Below are 23,859 nucleotides of genomic sequence, written 5' to 3' on the forward strand. Positions count from 1 at the left end.
TGGTGACAACCACCACAAGTGCTTCCTTGGATTTTTCTTGCCCTAGGAAGATCCTATTGTTTCTCTCTTCCCAAATTGACCATAGGATGGCACCTCTTGTTATTCTCCACATTACTCTGCCCCTTTTCCTTGGTTGTCGGAAGCAGCTAGAGTCAAAAAGGTTCAGCACAATGGAGGGGGGGGGGTTCCATTTGTAACCAAACAAAGAAGAGAACTGTTAAAGTGAACCAAATAGGGGTAGTTTAGTCATCTTATGTGTGTTAAGTAGTTTGCTTATGTGGCAGTTTTATTAGAGTACTCTGCCCCACACTTAAGTATGGGCAATTTAGTCTTTGTAAAAGTTATTAGAATCTAATTAAGATTAAGGGGGCCGACTGTATGGTGAGTCCATCAGATTTCGACAGACCCTTATTTTCTTTCTTCTTCTTCCTCTTCTTCTTCCTTCTCTTCCTGGTTCGAGTTACTGTAGCAGCATTCGAAACATGGTATCAGAGCCATGTTCTTGACCTACTTCAGTTGGTAAAGCACCTCAGCAGTGTTCATGACTCTTCTTCCTGCGTTTCTGGTCAGTCAATGGAGAGAACTGATTCGCCCTAGGTCTGAAACCTCACAGCTTGTCTCTCTCTGCTGCGCATATTCTTCTTCATCAAGAAAAGTGACTTCAGTAGTGAATGGTTGGTTGAGACTCTCAAAGGAAGGTCGGTTATCTCTTCTTCTTGTGTTGCTGGTATTTCTGGGTAGAAACCCTTCAAGAGGCTGTCAGTACTGTTCAGAACCCAGAGAACTAGGTTCATTGTTGCCCTAGAACGGGCTGTGTACAGTAGCCGAATGGTGTAGGGGCTGTTGTAAGTTGTTGAGTGGTGTTAGGGCTGCTGTAAGTGGCCGAGTGGTGTAAGGTGTAATGCTGTGACCTAGCCGAACTTTTGTGGTTGTGTAGTGCCCTCTTAAAAGTGTTAAACTGGTCTGAACCGGGTGTAACAGGTTTGACTATGTTGTGGTGCTTGTGTTGCACAATCCTTGTTGAGTGGTTGTAAGAGGGCTTACATGTGATTAGTGAGTGTTAAATTGATTCTTATGTGGTTCGTGGTGTCGTGAAATCAGCAGTACTGTGAATAAGAACAAGGCATGTGTATCCACTGTTGTGTTTAGGGGTTGCTATAAGTGCTGGAACATCAGTTTTTGGATAACAGCAGTCAGCTTGTTGCTGAGAAATTCAGGTTGAGGCAACTGTGAAAGGTACCATGGCAGAGATGGGTGTAATGATCAGAAACCTAGTGTGGTGGTTTCCCCTGACTACCTAGGTGTACAAATGACCTCAATTAAACTGAGTGGGGAGAACTATGTTCCATGGGCTAAATCTGTGGAAGTTTTCCTCAAGGCAAAGAGGAAGGTGAAGCAATAAAAGATGAGAAACCATCGGCTGACTCCCCAGGGTTGGATGATTGGGAACAAGAAGATGCTCAAATCATGACTTGGCTATGGAACAGTATGGAACCAAAAATTAGTGCCAACTTCATGTTTCTTGATACGGCTAAGGATATCCATTCTGGACAAGATAATACAACGAGTATATCAACTTTATCAAGAGTACTTTGATTTGCAACAAGGAAACAAAACACTAGAAGAGTACTATGCCAGCATGAAGAATATAAGGAATGAACTTAATGTCTATCATCCCCTCACTCTAGATATTAAAGTTCAGCAACAGCAAAGGGAACAACTAGATGTTACAAGATTCTCGGTGGGGCCGAAATTGGAGTATGAACCAGTTAGAGCCCAAATATTAGGGAGCTCCACCCTTCCTACACTTGAGAAAGTATTCTCACGGCTTCGCAGAATTTCTTTGGGGCAGACAGAGAATCCCACACAGTCTGATAGATCAGCACTTGTGACAGCTAGAGGAGGTGGACACAGTACAAGAGGGGGAGAACATGCCTCCCGAGGAGGCCGTGGCAATTCCATGATTGGTCGGGGTGGTCGTGACTCAGGGGGAGGCCATGGCAGAGGGAAGAATAACTCTGCAAGGAAGTGTACTTCTGGGAGGGAGATGGTGAGTGTACCGCGTGATGAGTATAAACGGTTCCTTCAAACTACTCCACAACATACCACTGCAGCACTTGCCCACTCAGGTATTGCTTGCATGTCATCTAAAACCTCTCCCTAGATTATTGACTCTGGAGCCTCAGATCATATGACCGGGAATCCAGGTGTGTTCTCTTCACTTTCTGAAACCTCCACATCACAAACCGTTACACTTTCCAATGGGTCCTCATCTCCCATCTATGGTGTTGGTAATGTTGATATGGCTTCTGTGCCCTTATCATCTGTTTTATATGTACCTAAGTTTCCATTCAATCTTATGTTTGTTAGTAAAATAACCAAAGCTCTTAACTGTTCTGTTACCTTCTTTCCTTCTACTTGTGTTTTTCAGGATCTCAAGACGGGGAAGAAGATTGGTGGAGGGCATGAAGGTGGTGGATTGTATTATCTTGACGGTGGTGGATCTTCAATTGCTCTTCAGACTTCACTTACTCCTCTACAATGGCATTGCCGACTGGGACATCCATTTCTCAAGGCTCTCAAGATATTGGTTCTGTCATTGAGTCATTTGTTAGTTTTGCAATGTGAGTCATGTCAGTTTGGGAAACATCGTCGTGTGTCCTTCAATCCAAGAGTTGAGAGTCATATGTTGAGTCCTTTTTCTTTGGTTCATTCAGATGTTTGGGGTCCAATCAAAATAGAGTCTTATAATGGGTACAAGTATTTTGTCTCCTTTATTGATGATCAAGAATGACATGGATTTCCAATCAAAGTTCTCCGTTCAGATAATGGTCGTGAATACTTTCTTACTTCATTTCAATAGTATTTAGAACAACATGGCATTATTCATCAGATCTCACGTGCATTCACCCCTCAACAAAATGGGGTAGCTGAACGGAAGAACCGTCAGCTTCTTGAAACTGCTCGGTCTATTTTTCACCACATGAATGTTCTTAAATGGTTTTGGAGTGATGTTGTACTCACTGCATGTTTTCTCATTAATCGGATGCCCTCCTTCATTCTTCATGGTCGGTCCCCCTTCTCTATCTTGTTTCCGACTTTATCTCCTTTTCCATTAACTCCTCGTGTCTTTGGTTGTGTGTGCTTTGTCCACAAACTAAGTCCTGGAATAGACAAGCTAGATGCACACTCAATTGTGTCTTCCTTGGCTACTCTTGGACTAAAAAAGGGTACAAATGTTATAATCCCATTACCCGAAAGTGCTATATCTGCCTTGATGTCACCTTTTTTGAGTCTGTACCCTTCTTCTCAAGTCCTGAAGCTCCTTCGTCTCCACCCTTACTTCCTATTCCTCTTCCTATCAGTGATCCAGTTCCAGATGCTGTTGTTGGAGTAGACTCATCACCTCATCCAGTGCAGGTCACCACCGAACGACCACCGATCCGACAAGTGTATACACGTCAAACGACACCGGCCCCTCCTCCAACTTCTACCTAATTTGCGGATCCTCTCATGGCTCCTATTGCTGAACCTTCAGACCTTGACCTACCCATTGCCTTACGGAAAGGTAAACGTAGTTCTACCCTCCATCCCATTTCCAATTTTGTTTCATTATCTCGTCTTCCTACCTCACATCGCCAATTTGTTTCACTTTTGTCCTCTATTTCCATACCTAGCAATGTTCAAGAAGCTCTTAGTTCACCTGGATGGCGGGCAATGGAGGAGGAACTTTCTGCTGGGCGGGCAATGGAGGAGGAACTTTCTGCTTTTCAACATACTCAAACGTGGGAACTTACTACTCTCCCACCTGGTAAGCATGTTGTGGGCTGTAAATGGGTGTATACTGTGAAATACTTGCTAGATGGTAGTGTAGAGCGTCTAAAGGCTAGATTTGTTGCTAAAGGTTACTCACAGTTGTATGGAGTAGACTACATAGAGACATTCTCTCCAGTGGCTAAGATTGGTTCTGTTCGTGTACTAATTTCCCTGGCAGTTATGTATGATTTGCCTCTGTTTCAGCTTGACATAAAAAATGCCTTCCTCCATGGTGATTTGGTGGAGGAGGTATATATGGAGCAACCACCTGGGTTTGTTGCTCAGGGGGAGGATGGTAAGGTGTGCAGACTGAAGAAGGCAATTTATGGGTTGAAGCAATCACCACGTGCTTGGTTCAAGAAGTTCAGCGAAGTGGTGAAGAGTTTTGGAATGAAGCAATGCCAGGTTGATCACTCAGTGTTCAACTATGACTCAGAAGCTGGGAATATCTTATTAGTGGTCTATGTGGATGATATTGTCATTACTGGCAGTGATAAAATGGGGATTGGCAAACTAAAGGTATTTCTGCAAAATCATTTTCAAACAAAAGACCTTGGAACATTAAAGTATTTCTTGGGAATAGAAGTTGCCAGGTCAAAACAAGGTGTAAATCCGTGCCAAAGGAAATATGTTTTTGATCTATTGGAAGAAACATGACTATTAGGTGCAAAACCGGCTGAGACCCCTATGGAACCAAATGTTAAGTTGAGTAGTGATATAGGAGAAGTATTTGAAGATCCTGGAAGGTATAGACGACTAGTGGGAAAGCTGAACTATCTGATTATTACGAGACCCAACATCTCCTTTGCAATCAGTGTGGTGAGCCAATTCATGCAGAACCTTCGTATACCTCACTGGGATGCAGTTCTTAGAATTGTAAGGTATCTGAAAGGAGCTCCAGGCCGTGGGCTATTGTATAGATCAGGAGGAAAACTTGAAGTAGTTGGGTATATAGATGCAGACTAGGCAGGCTCAGTGAATGACAAAAGATCTACTACAGGCTATTGCACATTTCTTGGAGGAAATCTTGTGACATGGAAGAGTAAAAAGCAAACAGTTGTGGCCAGAAGCAGTGCTGAAGCCGAGTATAGGGCCATGGCACACACTACCTGTGAATTAGTGTGATTGAGGAATCTCCTAAAAGAAATTGGGTTTCACATGGATAAACCTATGAGATTGTATTGTGACAATCAAGTTGCACTCCATATCTCATCCAACCCTGTCTTTCATGAGAGAACAAAGCACATAGAGGTTGATTGCCACTTTGTGAGGGAGAAGGTTTTGCTGGAGAGATAAATACAGAACATGTGGACTCGAATGATCAGTGGGCAGATTTGTTTACAAAAGCTCTAAGCTCAGGGAAGGTGAACTACGTATGTAACAAGCTGGGATTATATGACATATATTCTCCAGCTTGAGGGGGAGTGTTAAAGTGAGCCGAATTGGGGTAGTTTAGTCATCTTATGTGTGTTAAGTAGTTTGCTTATGTGGCAGTTTTATTAGAGGACACTGCTCCACACTTAAGTATGGGCAATTTAGTCTTTGTAAAGGTTATTAGAATCTAATTAAGATTAAGGGGGTCGACTGTATGGTGAGTCCATCAGATTTCGATAGACGCTTATTTACTTTCTTCTTCTCTTTTTCTTCCTCTTCTTCTCCCTTCTCTTCCTGGTTCGAGTTATTGTAGCAGCATTCGAAACAATAACCAATTCCACAAATAATAAGCAAAAGGACAAGAAATCAAAAGATGAGTCGCCGTCTCACCGTTTCTTAAGCAAAGGTAACGGACATGTGGGGAAAGGCTCCATTTTGGCCTTTTTCTTTGAAGTACATCCATAGTATTGATCTTTTGAAGAGCCACTTCCCAGCAAAAAGCCCTAACTTTTGGCGGCGCAGGAGAATACCAGATTTCTTTAGCAGGAAAAGAGACTAACACAAAAGAAGACTGGACTAAGGCGTTGAAGAAAGATGAACAAGAGTAAGTCCCTGAAGAGGACTCTTTCCAAATTCTACTATCTGGGCAAGAAAGATCTAGGAAAACTGAATTCAACACAGTGAATAACTCATCTGCAGAAGCCAATTTTGAATCCCTCATCCCTCTTCTCAAACCCAAATCCCAAGTCCCCTCAGACACACAAAGTGAGGAGATGGTTTTGAATTTATTTAGGGAAAGAGAATACATTACCGGGAATCTATCCTTAAGGGGGGTGTTCCCAAGTCAAAGGTCCTCCCAAAACAAAATTTTATTACCTGAACACATATCAAATCTGATGAAAGGCTGAAAGGAAGACGAGACTCTAGCAGTTGCTTTCCAAGGGGAGAAATGAGAAGCCCTAGGGTCGACGCTAGCATCCCATCCATTAGCTACCATTCCATGAATACTTTCCACCACCAAGTGCCACAAACTGTCCTGCTCCAAAGGAAATCTCCACAACCACTTTCCTAACAAAGCTACATTTCTTAATCTGATATTGCCAATGCCTAAACCTCCTGCTTCCTTTTTCCAAGAAACCACTTCCCACTTCACTAAATGGTCCTTTTTTAAGTCACCCAATTCCTACAGAAAATCTCACATGAGCTTTTCTAACTTATTGGCAACCTTGGCAGGAAGCTTAAAGGTAGACAGAAAATGCACCGAAAGGTTGGCCAGAGTGGACTTGATTAAAGTGATTCTACCCCCTAGTGAGATATAATTTTTCTTCCACCTTGCTAGCTTCTTAGTGAATCTTTCTAAAACTAGGTGCCAAAAATTTTCTATTCTAGGATTTCCCACCAAAGGTAGACCTAAATATACCAGAGGCCAACCACTTACCTAACAACCTAAAGCCTTAGCCACCAACTGCACTTCATCATCCCGTAAATTCACCCCTGCTACACAACTCTTGTTCCAATTAATTTTCAGATTGGAGACTCTCAAAATGCATCACCACCAATCTCAAATTATCCATGTCCTCAATTTCCTCTTCACAAAAGAGAATGATATCATCCGCAAATTGTAAGTGAGTGACAATCACTTGTTGCCTCCCAACTCTGCACTATGTAATCCGAAACTTTGATCAAAGACATCCAGCAAGTATATCCCATTCGCCTCATGGCCACTCCCAATCGTCCGCTGAGACTTCAGGTCCTGAAAAACACAATAAGTAGGAAAGAAGGTTATGTTGCAGTTCATTGATTTTGTTAAACTAATAACAGATAAAAGGTTAGTGCTAAGTTTGGGAACATGAAGGACAGAGGATAATACAAGTGAGTCAAAGGCTCTAACATCCCCCTTGCCAGAGATGGGAAGTCTTTCTACTGAGAGGAGCTGGTATGAACAAAAAAGGTTAGGTATGCTAATCATATGATCTGATGCACCAAAATCTATGATCCAAGGAATTCTATGACTACCTGAGGCTATAACATGATTTGCAAAAGAACGAATACGTAAATGGGCAAAGGCGGATGTATAGGGGGTGCCTGAGGAGGAAGATGCAAAAATAGACTCCAAGTGATGTATCAACTTCCCATATCTCTCAAATTCTGCCTTCACTGCTGCCAACTGTTCCACAACAGATTTTTCTTCACTTTCAGATAATGTAGCAACATTTGCATTCTTGGGCTTTCCAAACTGACCACCCTTCTTAAAATTATTGTTGTTCCGAAACCTTTCTGGAAGAAGATCTGGATGAAGTTTCCAACAAGAATCCTTCGTATGTTTCGGCTTCTTGCAATGTTCACATATCACCTCTGTTAAAGTGTGCCAAATAGGGGTAGTTTAGTCTTCTTATGCTTGTTAAGTAGCTTGCTTATGTGGCGGTGTTATTAGAGTCACTCTGCCCCACACTTAAGTAAGGGCATTTTTGTCTTTGTAAAGATCATTAGAATCTAATGAAGATTAAGGGGGTCGACTGTAGGTGTAATCCAACAGATTTCGACAGACCCTTATTTTCTTTCTTCTTCTTCTTCCTCTTCTCCTTCCTTCTCTTCCTGGTTCGGACTACTGTAGCAGCATCTGAAACATGGTATCAGAGCCCAGCTCCTGACCTACTTCAGTTGGTAAAGCACCTCAGTAGTGTTCATGACTCTCCTCCTTCGTTTCTAGATGGAGAGAACTGGTTCGCCCTAGGTCTGAAACATCACGGATCTCTCTCTCTGCTGCGCATAACCTTCTTCATAAAGAAAAGTGACTTCAGCAGTGAATGATTGGTTGATATTCTCAAAGGAAGGTCGGTTATCACTTTTTCTTGTGTTACTGATATTTTTGGGTAGAAACCCTACAAGAAGCTAATAGTATCGACCGGAACCTCGAACTAGGTTCATTGTTGCCCTAGAAAGGGCTGTGTGTGCAGTAGCCGAATGGTGTAGGGGCTGCTGTGAGTTGTTGAGTGGTTTAGGGCTGCTGTGAGTAGCCGAGTGGTGTAAGGTGTAATGTTGTGACCTAGTCGAGTTTTTTTTGTGGGTGTGTAGTGCCCTCTTAAAACTGTTAAACTAGTCTGAACTGGATGTAACAGGTTTAACTATGTTGTGGTGCTTATGTTGCACAATCCCTATTGAGTGGATGTAAGAGGGCTTACATGTGATTAGTGAGTGTTAAATTGATGCCTATGTGGTCAGTGGTGTTGTGAAATCAGCAGTAGTGTGAATAAGAACAAGGCGTGTGTACCCACTGTTGTGTTTAGGAGTTGCTAAAGTGTTGGAATATCAATTTTTTGAATAACAACAGTCAGCTTGTTGCTGAGAATTCTGGTTAGAGGCAATTATGAAAGAGTTCAATGGCAGCAATAGGAGATGGGTATAATGATCAGAAACCTAGTGTAGTGGTTTCCTCTGACTACCTAGGTGTACAGATGACCCCAATTAAATGGAATGGGGAGAACTATGTTCCATGGGCTAAATCTGTGGAAGTTTTTCTCAAGGCAAAGAGGAAAGTGAAGCACAAAAAAGATGAGAAACCATCGGCTGACTCCCAAGGGTTTGATGATTGGGAGCAAGAAGATGCTCAAATCATGACTTGGCTATGGAACAGTATGGAACCAAAAATTAGTGCCAACTTCATGTTCCTTGATACAACTAAGGATATATGGGAACATGCTAAGAAGTTGTATTCTGGACAAGATAATACAACAAAAGTATATCAACTTTATCAGGAGTACTTTGATTTGGAACAAGGAAACAAAACGCTAGAAGAGTACCATGCCTGCATGAAGAATATAAGGAATGAACTCAATGTCTATCATCCCCTCACTCCAGATATTAAAGTTCAGCAACAACAAAGGGAACAACTAGATGTTAGAAGATTCTTGGTGGGGCTGAAATCAGAGTATGAACTAGTTAGAGCCCAAATATTAAGGAGCTCCACCCTTCCTACACTTGAAGAAGTATTCTCATGGCTTCGCAGAATTTCTTTGGGACAGACAGAGAATCCCACACAGTCTGATAGATCAGCACTTGTGACAACTAGAGGAGGTGGACACAATACAAGAGGGGGAGGACATGCCTCCCGAGGTGGCCGTGGCAGTTCGATGATTGGTCGGGATGGTCATGACTCAGGGGGAGGCCATGGTAGAGGGAAGAACAACTCTACAAGGAAATGTACTCATTGTGGTAGGGAAGGGCACACAGTGAATTTCTGTTATGACCTACATGGCCCTCCCTCCAAATGGGCTAATCATGTTGTAGGAGGTGAGGTTGACATCAGTGATAGTAAACAGGCAGATCGTACTCCTCTCCCATCTACATCTACTTCTGGGAGGGAGATGGTGAGTGTACTGCATGATGAGTATGAACGGTTCCTTCAAACTACTTCACAACATACCACTGCCACATTTGCCCATTCAGGTATTGCTTGCATGCCATCTAAAACCTCTCCCTAGATTATTGACTTTGGAGCCTCAGATCATATGATTGGGACTCCAGGTGTGTTCTCTTCACTTTCTGAAACCTCCACATCACAAACTGTTACACTTGCCAATGGGTCATCATCTCCCATATGTGGTGTTGGTAATGTTGGCATGACTTCTGTGCCCTTATCATCTGTTTTATATGTCCCTAAGTTTCCATTCAATCTTATGTCTGTTAGTAAAATAACCAAAGCTCTTAACTGTTCTGTTACCTTCTTTCCTTCCACTTGTGTTTTTCAGGATCTCAAGACGGGGAAGAAGATTGGTGGGGGGCATGAAGCTGGTGGACTGTATTATCTTGACGGCGGTGGATCTTCAATTGCTCTTCAGACTTCACTTACTCCTCTACAATGGCATTGCCGACGGGGACATCCATTTCTCAAGGCTCTCAAGATGTTGGTTCCGTCATTGAGTCAATTGTCAGTTTTGCAATGTGAGTCATGTCAGTTTGGTAAACATCGTCGTATGTCCTTCAGTCCAAGAGTTGAGAATCGTATGTTGAGTCATTTTTCTTTGGTTCATTCAGATGTTAGGGGACCAATCAAAAAATAGTCTTATAATGGGTACAAGTATTTTGTCTCCTTTATTGATGATTGTTCAAGAATGACATGGATTTACTTAATGAAAGAAAGAAAATTATTTTCCATTTTTCAAAAATTCCATGGTGAAATACGCACACAATTTGGTGTTCCAATCAAAGTTCTCCGTTCAGATAATGGTCGTGAATACTTTCTTACTTCATTTCAACAGTATTAAAAACAACATGGCATTATTCATCAGACCTCATGTGCATTCACCCCTCAACAAAATGGGGTAGCTGAACGGAAGAATCGTTAGCTTCTTGAAACTGCTCGGTCTATGCTTCACCACATGAATGTTCCTAAATGGTTTTGGAGTGATGCTGTAGTCACTGCATGTTTTCTCATTAATCGGATGCGCTCTTTTATTCTTCATGGTCGGTCCCCCTTCTCTATCTTGTTTCCCACTTTATCTCCATTTCCATTAACTCCCCGTGTCTTTGGTTGTGTGTGCTTTGTCCACAATCTGAGTCCTGGAATAGACAAGCTAGATGCACGCTCAATTAAATGTGTCTTCCTTGGCTACCCTCAGACTAAAAAAGGGTACAAGTGTTATAATCCCATTAGCCGAAAGTGTTATGTCTGCCCTGATGTCACCTTTTTTGAGTCTGTATCCTTCTTCTCAAGTCCTGATGCATCCTTGTCTTCATCCCCACTTCCTCTTCCTTTTCCTATCAGTGATCCTATTCCAGATGCTGTTGTGGAAGTAGATTCATCACCTCATCCAGTACAGGTCACCACCGAACGACCACTGATCCAACAAGTGTATACACGCCGAACGACATTGGCCCCTCCTCCAGCTTCTACCTGATCTGTGGATCCTCTCATGGCTCCTATTGCTGAACCTTCAAACCTTGACCTACCCATTGTTCAAGAATGATATGGATTTATTTAATGAAAGAAAAAAGTGAATTATTTTCCATTTTTCAAAAAATTCCATGCTGAAATACGCACACAATTTGGTGTTCCAATCAAAGTTCTTCGTTCAGATAATGGTCATGAATACTTTCTTACTTCATTTCAACAGTATTTAGAACAACATGGCATTATTCATCAGACCTCATGTGCATTCACCCTTCAACAAAATGGGGTAGCTGAACGGAAGAATCGTCAGCTTCTTGAAACTGCTCGGTCTATGCTTCACCGCATGAATGTTCCTAAACGGTTTTGGAGTGATGCTGTACTCACTGCGTGTTTTCTCATTAATCAGATGCCTTCTTTTATTCTTCATGGTCGGTCCCCCTTCTCTATCTTGTTTCCCACTTTACCTCCATTTCCATTAACTCCTCGTGTCTTTGGCTGTGTGTGCTTTGTCCACAATCTGAGTCCTGGAATGGACAAGCTAGATGCACGCTCAATTAAATGTGTCTTCCTTGGCTACCCTCGGACTCAAAAAGGGTACAAGTGTTATAATCCCATTAGCCGAAAGTGTTATGTCTGCCCTGATGTCACCTTTTTTGAGTCTGTATCCTTCTTCTCAAGTCCTGATGCATCCTTGTCTTCACCCTCACTTCCTCTTCCTCTTCCTGTCAGTGATCCTGTTCCAGATGCTATTGTGGAAGTAGACTCATCACCCATCCAGTGTAGGTCACCACCGAACGACCACCGATCCGACAAGTGTATACACGTCGAACAACACTGGCCCCTCCTCCAGCTTCTACCTGATATGCGGATCTTCTCATGGCTCCTATTGCTGAACCTTCAGACCTTGACCTACCCATTGCCTTACGGAAAGGTAAACGTAGTTCTACCCTCCACCCCATTTCCAATTTTGTTTCATCATCTCGTCTTTCTACCTCACATCGCCAGATTGTTTCACTTTTGTCCTCTATTTCCATACCTAACAATGTTCAAGAAACTCTTAGTTCACCTAATTGGCGGGGGGCAATAGAGGAGGAACTTTGTGCTCTTCAACATACTCAAACGTGGGAACTTACTACTCTCCCACCTGTTAAGCATGTTGTGGGTTGTAAATGGGTGTATACTGTGAAATACTTGCCAGATGGTAGTGTGGAGCGTCTGAAGGCTAGATTTGTTTCTAAAGGTTACTCACAGTGGTATGGAGTGGACTACATGGAGACATTCTCTCTGGTGGCTAGGATTGGTTCTGTTCGTGTACTAATCTCCCTGGCAGTTATGTATGATTGGCCTCTCTTTCAGCTTGGCATAAAGAATGCCTTCCACCATGGTGATCTGGTGGAGGAGGTATATATGGAGCAACCACCTGGGTTTGTTGCACAAGGGAGGATGGTAAGGTGTGCAAACTGAAGAAGGCAATTTATGGGTTGAAGCATTCTCCACGTGCTTGGTTTGGGAAGTTCAACGAAGTGGTGAAGAGTTTTGGAATGAAGCAATGTCAGGTTGATCACTCTGTGTTCAGCTATGACTCGGAAGCTGCGAAGATTTTATTAGTGGTCTATGTGGATGATATTGTCATTACTGGTAGTGATAAATTGGGATTGGCAAACTAAAGGTATTTCTGCAAAATCATTTTCAAACAAAAGACCTTGGAACATTAAAGTATTTCTTGGGAATAGAAGTTGCCAGGTCAAAACAAGGTGTAAATCTATGCCAAAGAAAATATGTTCTTGATCTATTGGAAGAAACATGACTGTTAGGTGCAAAACCGGATGAGACCCCTATGGAACCAAATGTTAAGTTGAGTAGTGATACAGGAGAAGTATTTGAAGATCCTGGAAGGTATAGACGACTAGTGGGAAAGCTGAACTATCTGACTATCACGAGACCCGGCATCTCCTTTGCAGTCAGTGTGGTGAGCCAATTCATGCAGAACCCTCGTATACCTCACTAGGATGTAGTCCTTAGAATTGTGAGGTATCTGAAAGGAGCTCCAGGCCGTGGGCTTTTGTATAGATTAGGAGGAAAACTTGAAGTAGTTGGGTATACAGATGCAGACTGGGCAGGCTCAATGAATGACAGAAGATCTACTACAAGCTACTGCACATTTCTTGGAGGAAATCTTGTGACATGGAAGAGTAAAAAGCAGGTGGTTGTGGCCAGAAGCAGTGCTGAAGCCGAGTATAGGGCCACGACGCACACTACCCATGAATTAGTGTGGTTGAGGAATCTCTTATAAGAAATTGGATTTCACATGGATAAACCTATGAGATTGTACTGTGACATCCAAGCTGCACTCCATATCTCATCCAACCCTGTCTTTTATGAGAGAACAAAGCACATAGAGGTTGATTGCCACTTTGTGAGAGAGAAGGTCCTTGCTGGAGAGATAAATACAGAACATGTGGGCTCTAATGACCAGTGGGCAGATTTGTTTACAAAAGCTCTAAGCTCAGGGAAGGTGAACTATCTATGTAACAAGCTGGGATTATATGACATATATTCTCCAGCTTGAGGGGGAGTGTTAAAGTGTGCCGAATAGGGGTAGCTTAGTCTTCTTATGCTTGTTAAGTAGCATGCTTATGTGGCAGTGTTATTAGAGTCACTCTGCCCCACACTTAAGTAAGGGCATTTTTGTCTTTGTAAAGATCATTAGAATCTAATGAAGATTAAGGGGCCGACTGTAGGTGTAATCCAACAGATTTTGAGAGACCCTTATTTTCTTTCTTCTTCTTCTCTTCTTCTTCTTCTCCTTCCTTCTCTTCCTGGTTAGGACTACTGTAGCAACATTTGAAACAACCTCCCTTTTTTTCATTTACCCCCTTTGGTTTTAATCCAGCATGTGCAAAATGTTCTGGGGGAGGTGGGGTCTGTAGCTATACCTATCACCTGCTCTCTTCACTGCTTACCATAGAGTACGCTTGAGTAAGTGACACTTCATCCTTGGCTAGAATATTTTGCCTTGTAATATCAAATTCAGGATTGAGTCCTGTAAGGAATTCAAACAATATTTCTTTCCACAAATTTTCTAAAAGTTTCTGCATCTTTGTGCTTTCCCATACGACTGCTTCCATAACATCTATCTCCTGCCATAGTGACTTTAACATTGAATGGTAGACAGCCACACTCTTCTCCCCATATTTTAAAATTTTCACTTCATTCTTCAATTTGTAGGCCCTTGCAACATTTAATTTTTGAAAGTATGTTTCTGTAACACTATCCCAAATCTCCTTGGCTGAAGTCATCCATAGATAGTGTTGACTTATGTGGGGCTGCATAGAATTTACCAACCACCCAATAACTGTGTAATTATCCTGCATCCATTTCTCATATGTAGAACCGGTCTCTTCCAGCATCACCTTACTACCCGTGAGAAACCCTAGTTTACCTCTACTACAGCCATGGATCTTAATAGATTGTGCCCAAGTAAGGTAATTTGTTCCGTCATGCTTAATTGTAGTGACTCCTGTCAAAATGGAATCTACGAGACCAACCCCCGACACCGGGATCTGCTTCATCTCACTTCCAGATTGCTCCATCAATCAAATGAAAGTCAAAAAACAATGTTTTCAACCTTTATAGACCTAACTAAGGTCAATCAAACACTCAAAAGTCCCAAAACTAGGGTTTCACCGTACCTGGCCTCTAGAGAGAGAGAGAAGAAGTAGCCACTCAAACCAGAGCAATCCAAACCACTTCCAACTGCAGCCGCCCACTTTTGGAGATAAAAAAGGAACCCTCCAAGCCTTGAGCGACACACCCAAACAGCCTCTTCAACCTGTAACTGGAAACTCTCTAGTCGGCTAGGGTTTTGGGAAAAATTTTGTAGCCCACTTTCTTGGCAATCTTCGGCCAACTTCTGACTCTCCAAACCCTCTACCAACTAGGCAAACAAGATCTCTGATTGATCAGCAATTTCTCTCTCCATACACCTTTCGATTAGAGAAAAAGTGTATGGGAAAAAAAGGAAAAAAAAAGGAAAATGAAGGAAGACCTACTCTGATACCAAGATGTGATTCAGACCAATAAGATTAGCAGAAATATTTAGATTAGAGCAGAAAGAAGGAAGGAAGAAGAGGAAGACAGCAAGAAGAAGAAGGAAAAATGGAGAAGAAAGGAGAAAGAAAGGAGGAGTTCGATAATCTCCTCTTTCCCCAACTCTAATCTTTTATTAAACTTACTTAAGTTACATAATTTACAAGGAGCCCCTTAAGTAGGCATCCACATCAGCAATACACTTAAAAAACAAAACAGAAGCTAAAGACCCATAAAGAAAGAAGGCCCAATAAGAAAACATAACAAGAAGGAACTAATAAGAATCACACTAAAGGACTAAGGCCCATTCGGCCCAGTCTCTCTACAACCAATATCATGTTCCCTTCATCTGCCTCCATCTCGAGATCTTTATTCAAACTCCAAGAAATCAAATCATCAATTCATGAGTAATTCTTGCAATCATCAGTTTTTTTAAATTTTCCCATCAGAAAATTTTCATTCGAGTTGGTACAAACAACTGTGGAAATAATATTTAAAAAAGAATCTATCTACTCCATCAAGTATGATTGTAAAAATCTTACCATTTATAATAGGATTCACGATTACAATCACAAATTCCAAGGGTTGCAATTTGAATCTTTTATGGAAAAAGATCTTACAATTACTATTTGAATCTTATGTTCAATTTGTGAATCTCATAACTAATCTAATTCCAGCTATTCAAATCAATTAGACCAGGTCCTAGTTTTCTTTTCTTTTTGCATTTGTATTAATTGTGTATGGCAAAAAGTGAGTAACATAACAATATATACAGGATACACAAAAAGGGGCAAACGGATCAGCAAGCAGAAATGTATAGTGACTCACTTTACATGTTTTGTCCATGGTGTTTTTGATGATGAATATAATACTAGTTTACCTTTTGCTCAAAAAAATATATATTACAGTTATAAAACTAATGTTTAAAGAACCTATTATTTCTTGAAGCTTAGGCTTGTCATGAAACCCATTTACACTCTAGAAACACAATGCAGAAGTTTTCAGTAAAAGGACAAATAAATATGACTAAGAAATGAACCAAGACAACAACAGTACTCTTTATTTCACTATATATAGAAGAATGCATACCCGAGAACCAAGCCTGCTCTCACAAGCGATTAGAATTATTGCACCCAACAGCAAGCATATTCCATGCCCCCAGTCCCCAAACATCACGGCAAAAAGAAAAGGAAATGTAATAACAGTATAAACAGCAGGATTTGCTTCCTGGTATCCAGCAACACTGCAAAAAAGGAAAACAAAGATTGTTGTCTTAACGATTGAAGAATTATTGAGAACCGCACTTTTAATTTAACAAAAATGAGCAGTTAAGTGGTTTTCAGGAAAAAACTGCACAAAATCCCCTCAATTAATCAAGCATCAAACATAAACACAAATTCACCTTTCAGAAATACTCTTTTGTCAAAGGCATTCCTGTTCCTCTCTCACCATAACCCCCAGTACACCAAAAGATGCTATGCTCTAAAAGATCTTAGCTTGGGGGGATTATGTGAAGACCTCTTAAACACTAGCACCCTACATAAGATAAAAAGAAGACAAAACCCTCCTTGAACTGCTTGCATGTGACACAAATACTTGCTAGCAACCTTCTACTTTTCAAGTGGTTGTCTTAAAAGAGGATACTGTCCAAGTAAATGAGCCCAAATGAAAGCTTCCACTCCACATGGAACATATGAGCAAAAAGCTACTAATAAGAGGCGCATGTTAGATGTTCCCTTCTGGAAGCTACAATATGCAAACCTATTCTAGTTGGTTACACTCCAAATAAAGAAAAGAAAAAATAGATTTAATTGAATGTGTTTATGTTAAAGTGAGCCAAATAGGGGAAGTTTAGTCATCTAATGTTTGTTAAGTAGTTTGCTTATGTGGCAGTTTTATTAGACACTCTGCCCCACACTTAAGTAAGGGTAGTTTAGTCTTTGTAAAGGTCATTAGAATCTAATAAAGATTAAAAGGGTCGACTGAATGGGTAGTCCATCAGATTTCGACAGACCCTTATTTTCTTTCTTCTTCTCTTCTTCTTCCTCTTCTTCCTTCTCTTCCTGGTTCGGGTTACTGTAGCAGCATTCGAAACATGGTATCAGAGCCATGTTCCTGACCTGCTTCAGTTGGTAAAGCACCTCAGCAGTGTTCGTGACTCTTCTTCCTTCGTTTCTGATCAGTCAATGGAGAGAACTGGTTCGACCTAGGTCTGAAACATCACAGCTCGTCTCTCTCTGCTGCGCATAATCTTCTTCATCAAGAAAAGTGACTTCAGCAGTGAATGGTTGGCTGAGACTCTCAAAGGAAGGTCGGTTATCTCTTCTTCTTGTGTTGCTGGTATTTCTGGGTACAAACCCTTCAAGAGGCTGTTAGTACTGATCAGAACCTAGAGAACTAGGTTCATTGTTGCCCTAGAACGGGCTGTGTGTACAGTAGCCGAGTGGTGTAAGGTGTAATGCTGTGACATAGCTGAGTTTTTTGTGGTTGCCCTATTCTCTTAAAAATGTTAAACTAGTCTCAACTGGGTGTAACAGGTTTGACTATGTTGTGGTGCTTGTTTTGCACAATCCTTATTGAGTGGTTGTAAGAGGGCTTACATGTGATTAGGGAGTGTTAAATTGATGCATATGTGGTTCGTGGTGTTGTGAAATCAGCAGTAGTGTGAATAAGAACAAGGCGTGTGTACCCACTGTTGTATTTAGGGGTTGCTATAGGTGCTGGAACATCAAATTTTGAATTACAGCAGTCGGCTTGTTCTGAGAGTTCAGGTTAGAGGCAATTGTGAAAGAGTACAATGGCAACAATAGGAGATGGGTTTAATGATCAGAAACCTAGTGTGGTAGTTTCCCTTGACTACCTAGGTGTACAGATGACATCAATTAAACTGAATGGGGAGAACTATGTTCCATGGGCTAAATCAGTGGAAGTTTTCCTCAAGGCAAAGAGGAAAGTGAAGCACATAAAAGATGAGAAACCACCAGCTGACTCCCCAGGGTTTGATGATTGAGAACAAAAAGATGCTCAAATCATGACTTGGCTATGGAACAGTATGGAACCCAAAATTAGTGCCAACTTCATGTTTCTTGATACGGCTAAGGATATATGGGAACATGCTAAGAAGTTGTATTCTGGACAAGATAATACAACAAGAGTATATCAACTTTATCAGGAGTACTTAGATTTGCAACAAGGAAACAAAACACTAGAAGAGTACTATGCTAGCATGAAGAATATAAGGAATGAACTCGATGTCTATCATCCCCTCACTCTAGATATTAAAGTTCAGCCACAGGAAAGGGAACAACTAGATGTTACAAGATTCTTGGTGGGGCCGAAATCGGAGTATGAACCAGTTAGAGACCAAATATTAGGGAGCTCCATCCTTCCTACACTTGAGGAAGTATTCTCACGGCTTCGCGGAATTTCTTTGGGACAGACAGAGAATCCCACACAGTCTGATAGATCAGCACTTGCGACAGCTAGAGGAGGTGGACACAGTACAAGAGGGGGAGGACATGCCTCCTGAGGAGGCTGTGGCAGTTCCATGATTGGTCGGGGTGGTCGTAACTCAGGGGGAGGCCGTGGCAGGGGGAAGAATAACTCTGCAAGGAAGTGTACTCATTGTGGCAGGGAAGGACACACAGTGAATTTCTGTTATGACCTACATGGCCCTCCCTCTAAATGGGCTAATCATATTGTAGCAGGTGAGGTTGACATCAGTGACAGTAAACAGGCAGACCGAACTCCTCCCACATCTACATCTACTTCTGGGAGGGAGATGTGTTAGACAGTTTTGTATGTCCTTAGCTTCAATCTGATTTGATGTACTTTCGATATTTAATGTAAATAAATAAAGTGCATGTTTGATTCATGTTGTTTGGTATGATTCTGTGTAAGACCCTAAAACTGAACACTTATTGAGACTCGTGTTAGTTTTAAATGTTCACAGTTGTTAGAGTGAGCCGAATAGAGGTAGCTTAGTAATCTCATGTCAGTTAAGTACTTTGCTTATGTGGCTGTTTTATTAGAGTACTCTGCCCCACACTTAAGTGAGGGCAGGTTAGTCTTTGTAAGTGTAATTAGAACCTAATAAACATAAGGAGGTCGACTGAATAGGAAACTAATCAGTTTCGACTAAACCCTCCTGATCTCTCTTTCTCTTGTCTTCTTCCTCATCTTCTTCTTCCTTCTTCACTGGTTCGGATTACTGTAGCTGCTCCAAAACATGGTATCAGAGCGAGGTTTCTGACCTGTTTCCGCTTGTAAAGCATCTCATCTGTGTTCATGACTCCCTCTTCTTCGTTTTTGGTTAGTTAATGGAGAGAGCTGGTTCGCCCTAGGTCTGAGACATCACAGCTCGTTGCTCTCTGCTGTGCACAGTTTTCTTCATCAAGGAAGGTGATTTCAGCAATGAATGGTTGGCTGATACTCTCAAAGGAAGGTTGGTTATTTAGTCCTTCTGTGTTGCTGGTTTTTCTGGGTAGGAACCCTTCAAGAATCAGTTAGTACTGATTAGAACCTAGAGAACTAGGTTCATTGGTGCCCTAAGAAGGGTTGTGTGTGTAGTAGCCGAATGGTGTAGGGCTATTGTGAGTTGTTGAGTGGTTTTAGGGCTGTTGTAGGTGGCCGAGTGGTGTAAGGTGGAATGCAATGACCTTGCCAAGCTCCTTGTGTTCGTGTAATGCCCTCTTAAGTGTGTTAAACAAGTCTGAATTGGGTGTGACAGTTTGACTGTTTTGTGTTGCTTGTGATGGACAATTTTTTTTATTGAGTGGTTGTAAGAGGGCCTATTGTTGTGCTGTGGTGCCTGTGATGCTTATGTGGGTCGTAGGTGTGTGAAGTCAGCAGTAGTGTGAAGAAGAACAAGTGTGTGCTCCCACTGTTGTGTTTAGGGGCTGCAATAGGTGCTGAAGTATCAAACTGTGAACAACATCAATCAACTTGTAGCTGAGAAGTAAGGTTAGAGGCAACTGTGAAAGAGTACAATGGCAGCAATAGGAGATGGCTACAATGATCAGAAACCTAGTGTGGTAATTTCCTCCGACTACCTAGGGGTACAAATGACCTCAATTAAACTGAATGGGGAGAACTATGTTCCATGGACTAAATCAGTGGAAGTGTTTCTCAAGGCAAAGAAGAAAGTAAAGCATGTAAGAGATGAGAAGCCACCGAAGGACTCTCCAGGGTTTGATGATTGGGAACAAGAAGATGCTCAAATCATGACTTGGCTGTGGAATAGTATGGAACCCAAAATTAGTGCCAACTTCATGTTCCTTGATACGGCTAAGGATATATGGGAGCATGCTAAGAAACTATATTCTGGACAAGATAACACAAAAAGAGTGTATCAGTTTTATCAGGAGTATTTTGATTTACAACAAGGCACCAAAACACTAGAAGAGTACTATGCCAGCATGAAGAATATAAGGAATGAACTCAATGTCTATCACCCCCTTACTCTAGATATTAAAGTTCAGCAACAGCAAAGGGAGCAACTAGATGTTACAAGATTTTTAGTGGGGCTGAAGTCGGAATATGAACCAGTTAGAGCCCAAATATTGGGGGGCTCTACTCTTCCTACACTTGAGGAAGTATTCTCAAGGCTTCGTAGAATTTCTTTGGGATAGACAAAGAACTCCACACAGTCTGATAGATCAGAACATGTGACAGCTAGAGGGGTTGGACATAGTACAAGAGGGAGAGGTCATGCTCCATAAGGAGGCCGTGGCAGTTCCATGATTAGTCGGGGTGGTCGTGACTGAGGGGGAGGCCGTGGCAGAGGGAAGAATAACTCGACAAGGAAATGTACTCATTGTGGTAGAGAGGGACACAATGAATTTCTGTTATGATCTACATGGCCCTCCCTCTAAATGGGCTAATCATGTTGTAGGAGGTGAGGTTGATATCAGTGACAGTAAACCGACAGACCGAACTCCTCCCACATCTACATCTACCTCTGGGAGGGAAATGGTGAGCGTACCGCGTGATGAGTATGAATGGTTCCTTCAAACTACTTCACAACATACCACTGCCACACTTGCCCATTCAGGTATTGCTTGCATGTAATCAAAAACCTCTCCCTGGATTATTGACTCTGGAGCCTCAGATCATATGACTGGGACTCCAGGTGTGTTCTCTTCACTTTCTGAAACCTCCACATCACAAACTGTTACACTTGCCAATGGGTCATCATCTCCCATATGTGGTGTTGGTAATGTTGGCATGACTTCTGTGCCCTTATCATCTGTTTTATATGTCCCTAAGTTTCCATTCAATCTTATGTCTATTAGTAAAATAACCAAAGCTCTTAACTGTTATGTTACCTTCTTTCCTTCCACTTGTGTTTTTCAGGATCTCAAGACGGGGAAGAAGATTGGTGGGGGGCATGAAGCTGGTGGACTGTATTATCTTGACGGCGATGGATCTTCAATTGCTCTTCAGACTTCACTTACTCCTCTACAATGGCATTGCCGACTGGGACATCCATCTCTCAAGGCTCTCAAGATTTTGGTCCCATCATTGAGTCATTTGTCAGTTTTGCAATGTGAGTCATGTTAGTTTGGGAAACATTGTTGTGTGTCCTTCAGTCCAAGAGTTGAGAGTCGTATGTTAGGTCCTTTTTCTTTGGTTCATTCAGATGTTTGGGGTCCAATCAAAATAGAGTCTTATAATGGGTACAAGTATTTTGTCTCCTTTATTGATGATTGTTCAAGAATGACATTGATTTACTTAATGAAAGAAAGAAGTGAATTGTTTTCCATTTTTCAAAAATTCCATACTGAAATACGCACTCAATTTGGTGTTCCAATCAAAATTCACTGTTCAGATAATGGTCGTGAATACTTTCTTACTTCATTTCAACAGTATTTAGAACAACATGGCATTATTCATCAGACCTCATGTGCATTCACCCCTCAACAAAATGGGGTAGCTGAACGGAAGAACCGTCAGCTTCTTGAAACTGCTCGGTCCATTTTTCACCACATGAATGTTCCTAAACGGTTTTGGAGTGATGCTGTAGTCACTGCGTGTTTTCTCATTAATCAGATGCCCTCTTTCATCCTTCATGGTCAGTCCCCCTTCTCTATCTTGTTTCCCACTTTATCTCTGTTGGAATAATGTTAGAATAACTTAGTTGCAGTTGTTAGGGCCTGTTTGTCCAAATTAAAGTGTTTTTTAATTCGTTTTTTATTTTTGTTGTCTGTTATTGTACTCAGGGGCACAAGGGTCTTTTCCCTTGTTATTTTCTGTCGCCCTATATATATTAAAAAAACAATAGCGCCGCCAGTACTGTTGCATTGCAAACCCTCTCTTTTCTCCTCTCTTCTCTTCTCTTCTCTTCTCTTCTCTTCTCTCCTCTCCTCTTTCACCTATCTCTGGCCGGCTACACTGTCAAGATGGTATCAGAGCAGGAATACTGATTAAAAGAGAGCAGACCGATCAACCCTACTGTCAAGAGAAGTTCGATTAACCCAAAGAATAGGTCGAACAGACTAGCAGAAAGGAAATCTGATTCTGGACTACAGAATAGCTACGACTGGTATAGTTCTCCCTCTAATTTTCTCCTCTTTACTCTCCTTGATCATGGGCCGAGTGAAAACCCTATGAATCTGGGGCGGCTGAATGCTATCGAACCTGTGTAACCCAAGTTGTCTTGGATCATGTGATCTTGTTGGTGTGTTAAGACACCTGTAGGTCCATGCTGACCTGTCTTCTCAATGGTTTGAGTTGACCATAAGCAAGAAGGATCTCTCCTGCTGATTAGTGGATGTTAGCCCTTCTAGAATTCTGATGGGCAGGTCTGAAACTGCCGAATATTACCTCAGTTTTGTCCAGAATTTGGTACGGTTTGTGCACAATCTGGTTGGTAAACCCTAGTGTGTGGGTGTGAACTGAGTGGAGCATTGCTTTGTGGAGTAAGGAGGGGTCCTAAATCCGGTGTGTGGGACTGAGTAACTGCTTGACCATGTCGATTGAGAATTCTGCTACTTCAGAAATCTCAGGGAGCCACAATGGAGTGAGTGGGGGAATGGATATGAGCTTTCCCATGGCTGTCATTCCCTTTGATGGTCTGAATTACCTTGAGTGGTCTAGGGGGATAAAACTCTACATCACTGCTAGGGGGCAAATAGGATACATCAATGGGAGAGTAAAGGAACCGAAGTATGGAAATGCTGAGCATGATAGGTGGGACCAAGAGAACAGTATGGTGATGTCTTGGCTCTTGGTTTCAATGCTGCCACAAGTAAGGAAGACCTTTATGTGGGCTGAAACTGCTTGTGAGATATGGGAACAAGCGAAGTCCACTTATGCCAAGATATATCAACTACAAGCTGAATCTTCTACTTGCAAGCAGGGGGAGAGGAGTCTCTCGATGTACTATTTTGATTTGACGTCAATATGGAAAGAACTTGATCAATATCAGAACGTGAATTGGAAGTGTGATGAAGATGCAAAAGCCTATAAGTCACTTGTATCACAGCAACACGTGTTTGCCTTTCTCCTAGGGCTGAATCAGTCATATGAGTCCATCAGGGTACAGATCTTGGGTAGTAAAGACTTGCCATCAGTTCAGGGAGGTGTATGCCTTGTTGCAGTCAGAAGAAAGCAGAAGAAGTGTGATGAATGGTGTAAAAGGGGAGTCAGTTGCCCTAGCAGTCCGGGGAAATTCAGATACAAATGTCGGA

General features: G+C 41.8%; 1 protein-coding gene across 1 annotated transcript in view; it reads right to left on the reverse strand.

The window, feature by feature from the left end:
- Positions 1–23,859, reverse strand: part of LOC148870245 (V-type proton ATPase subunit a1-like) — a 151,744-nt gene that overhangs the window by 29,310 nt on the left and 98,575 nt on the right. Inside the window, exon 12 of the mRNA XM_088971238.1 lies at positions 16,259–16,412. Coding sequence (XP_088827364.1) covers positions 16,259–16,412 — 154 coding nt within the window. The remainder of the gene's footprint in view (positions 1–16,258; positions 16,413–23,859) is intronic.

Source organism: Nelumbo lutea, chromosome 2 (genome assembly GCF_056320005.1).
Source record: "Nelumbo lutea isolate HS-2025 chromosome 2, American lotus-T2T, whole genome shotgun sequence".
Lineage (NCBI taxonomy): Eukaryota > Viridiplantae > Streptophyta > Magnoliopsida > Proteales > Nelumbonaceae > Nelumbo > Nelumbo lutea.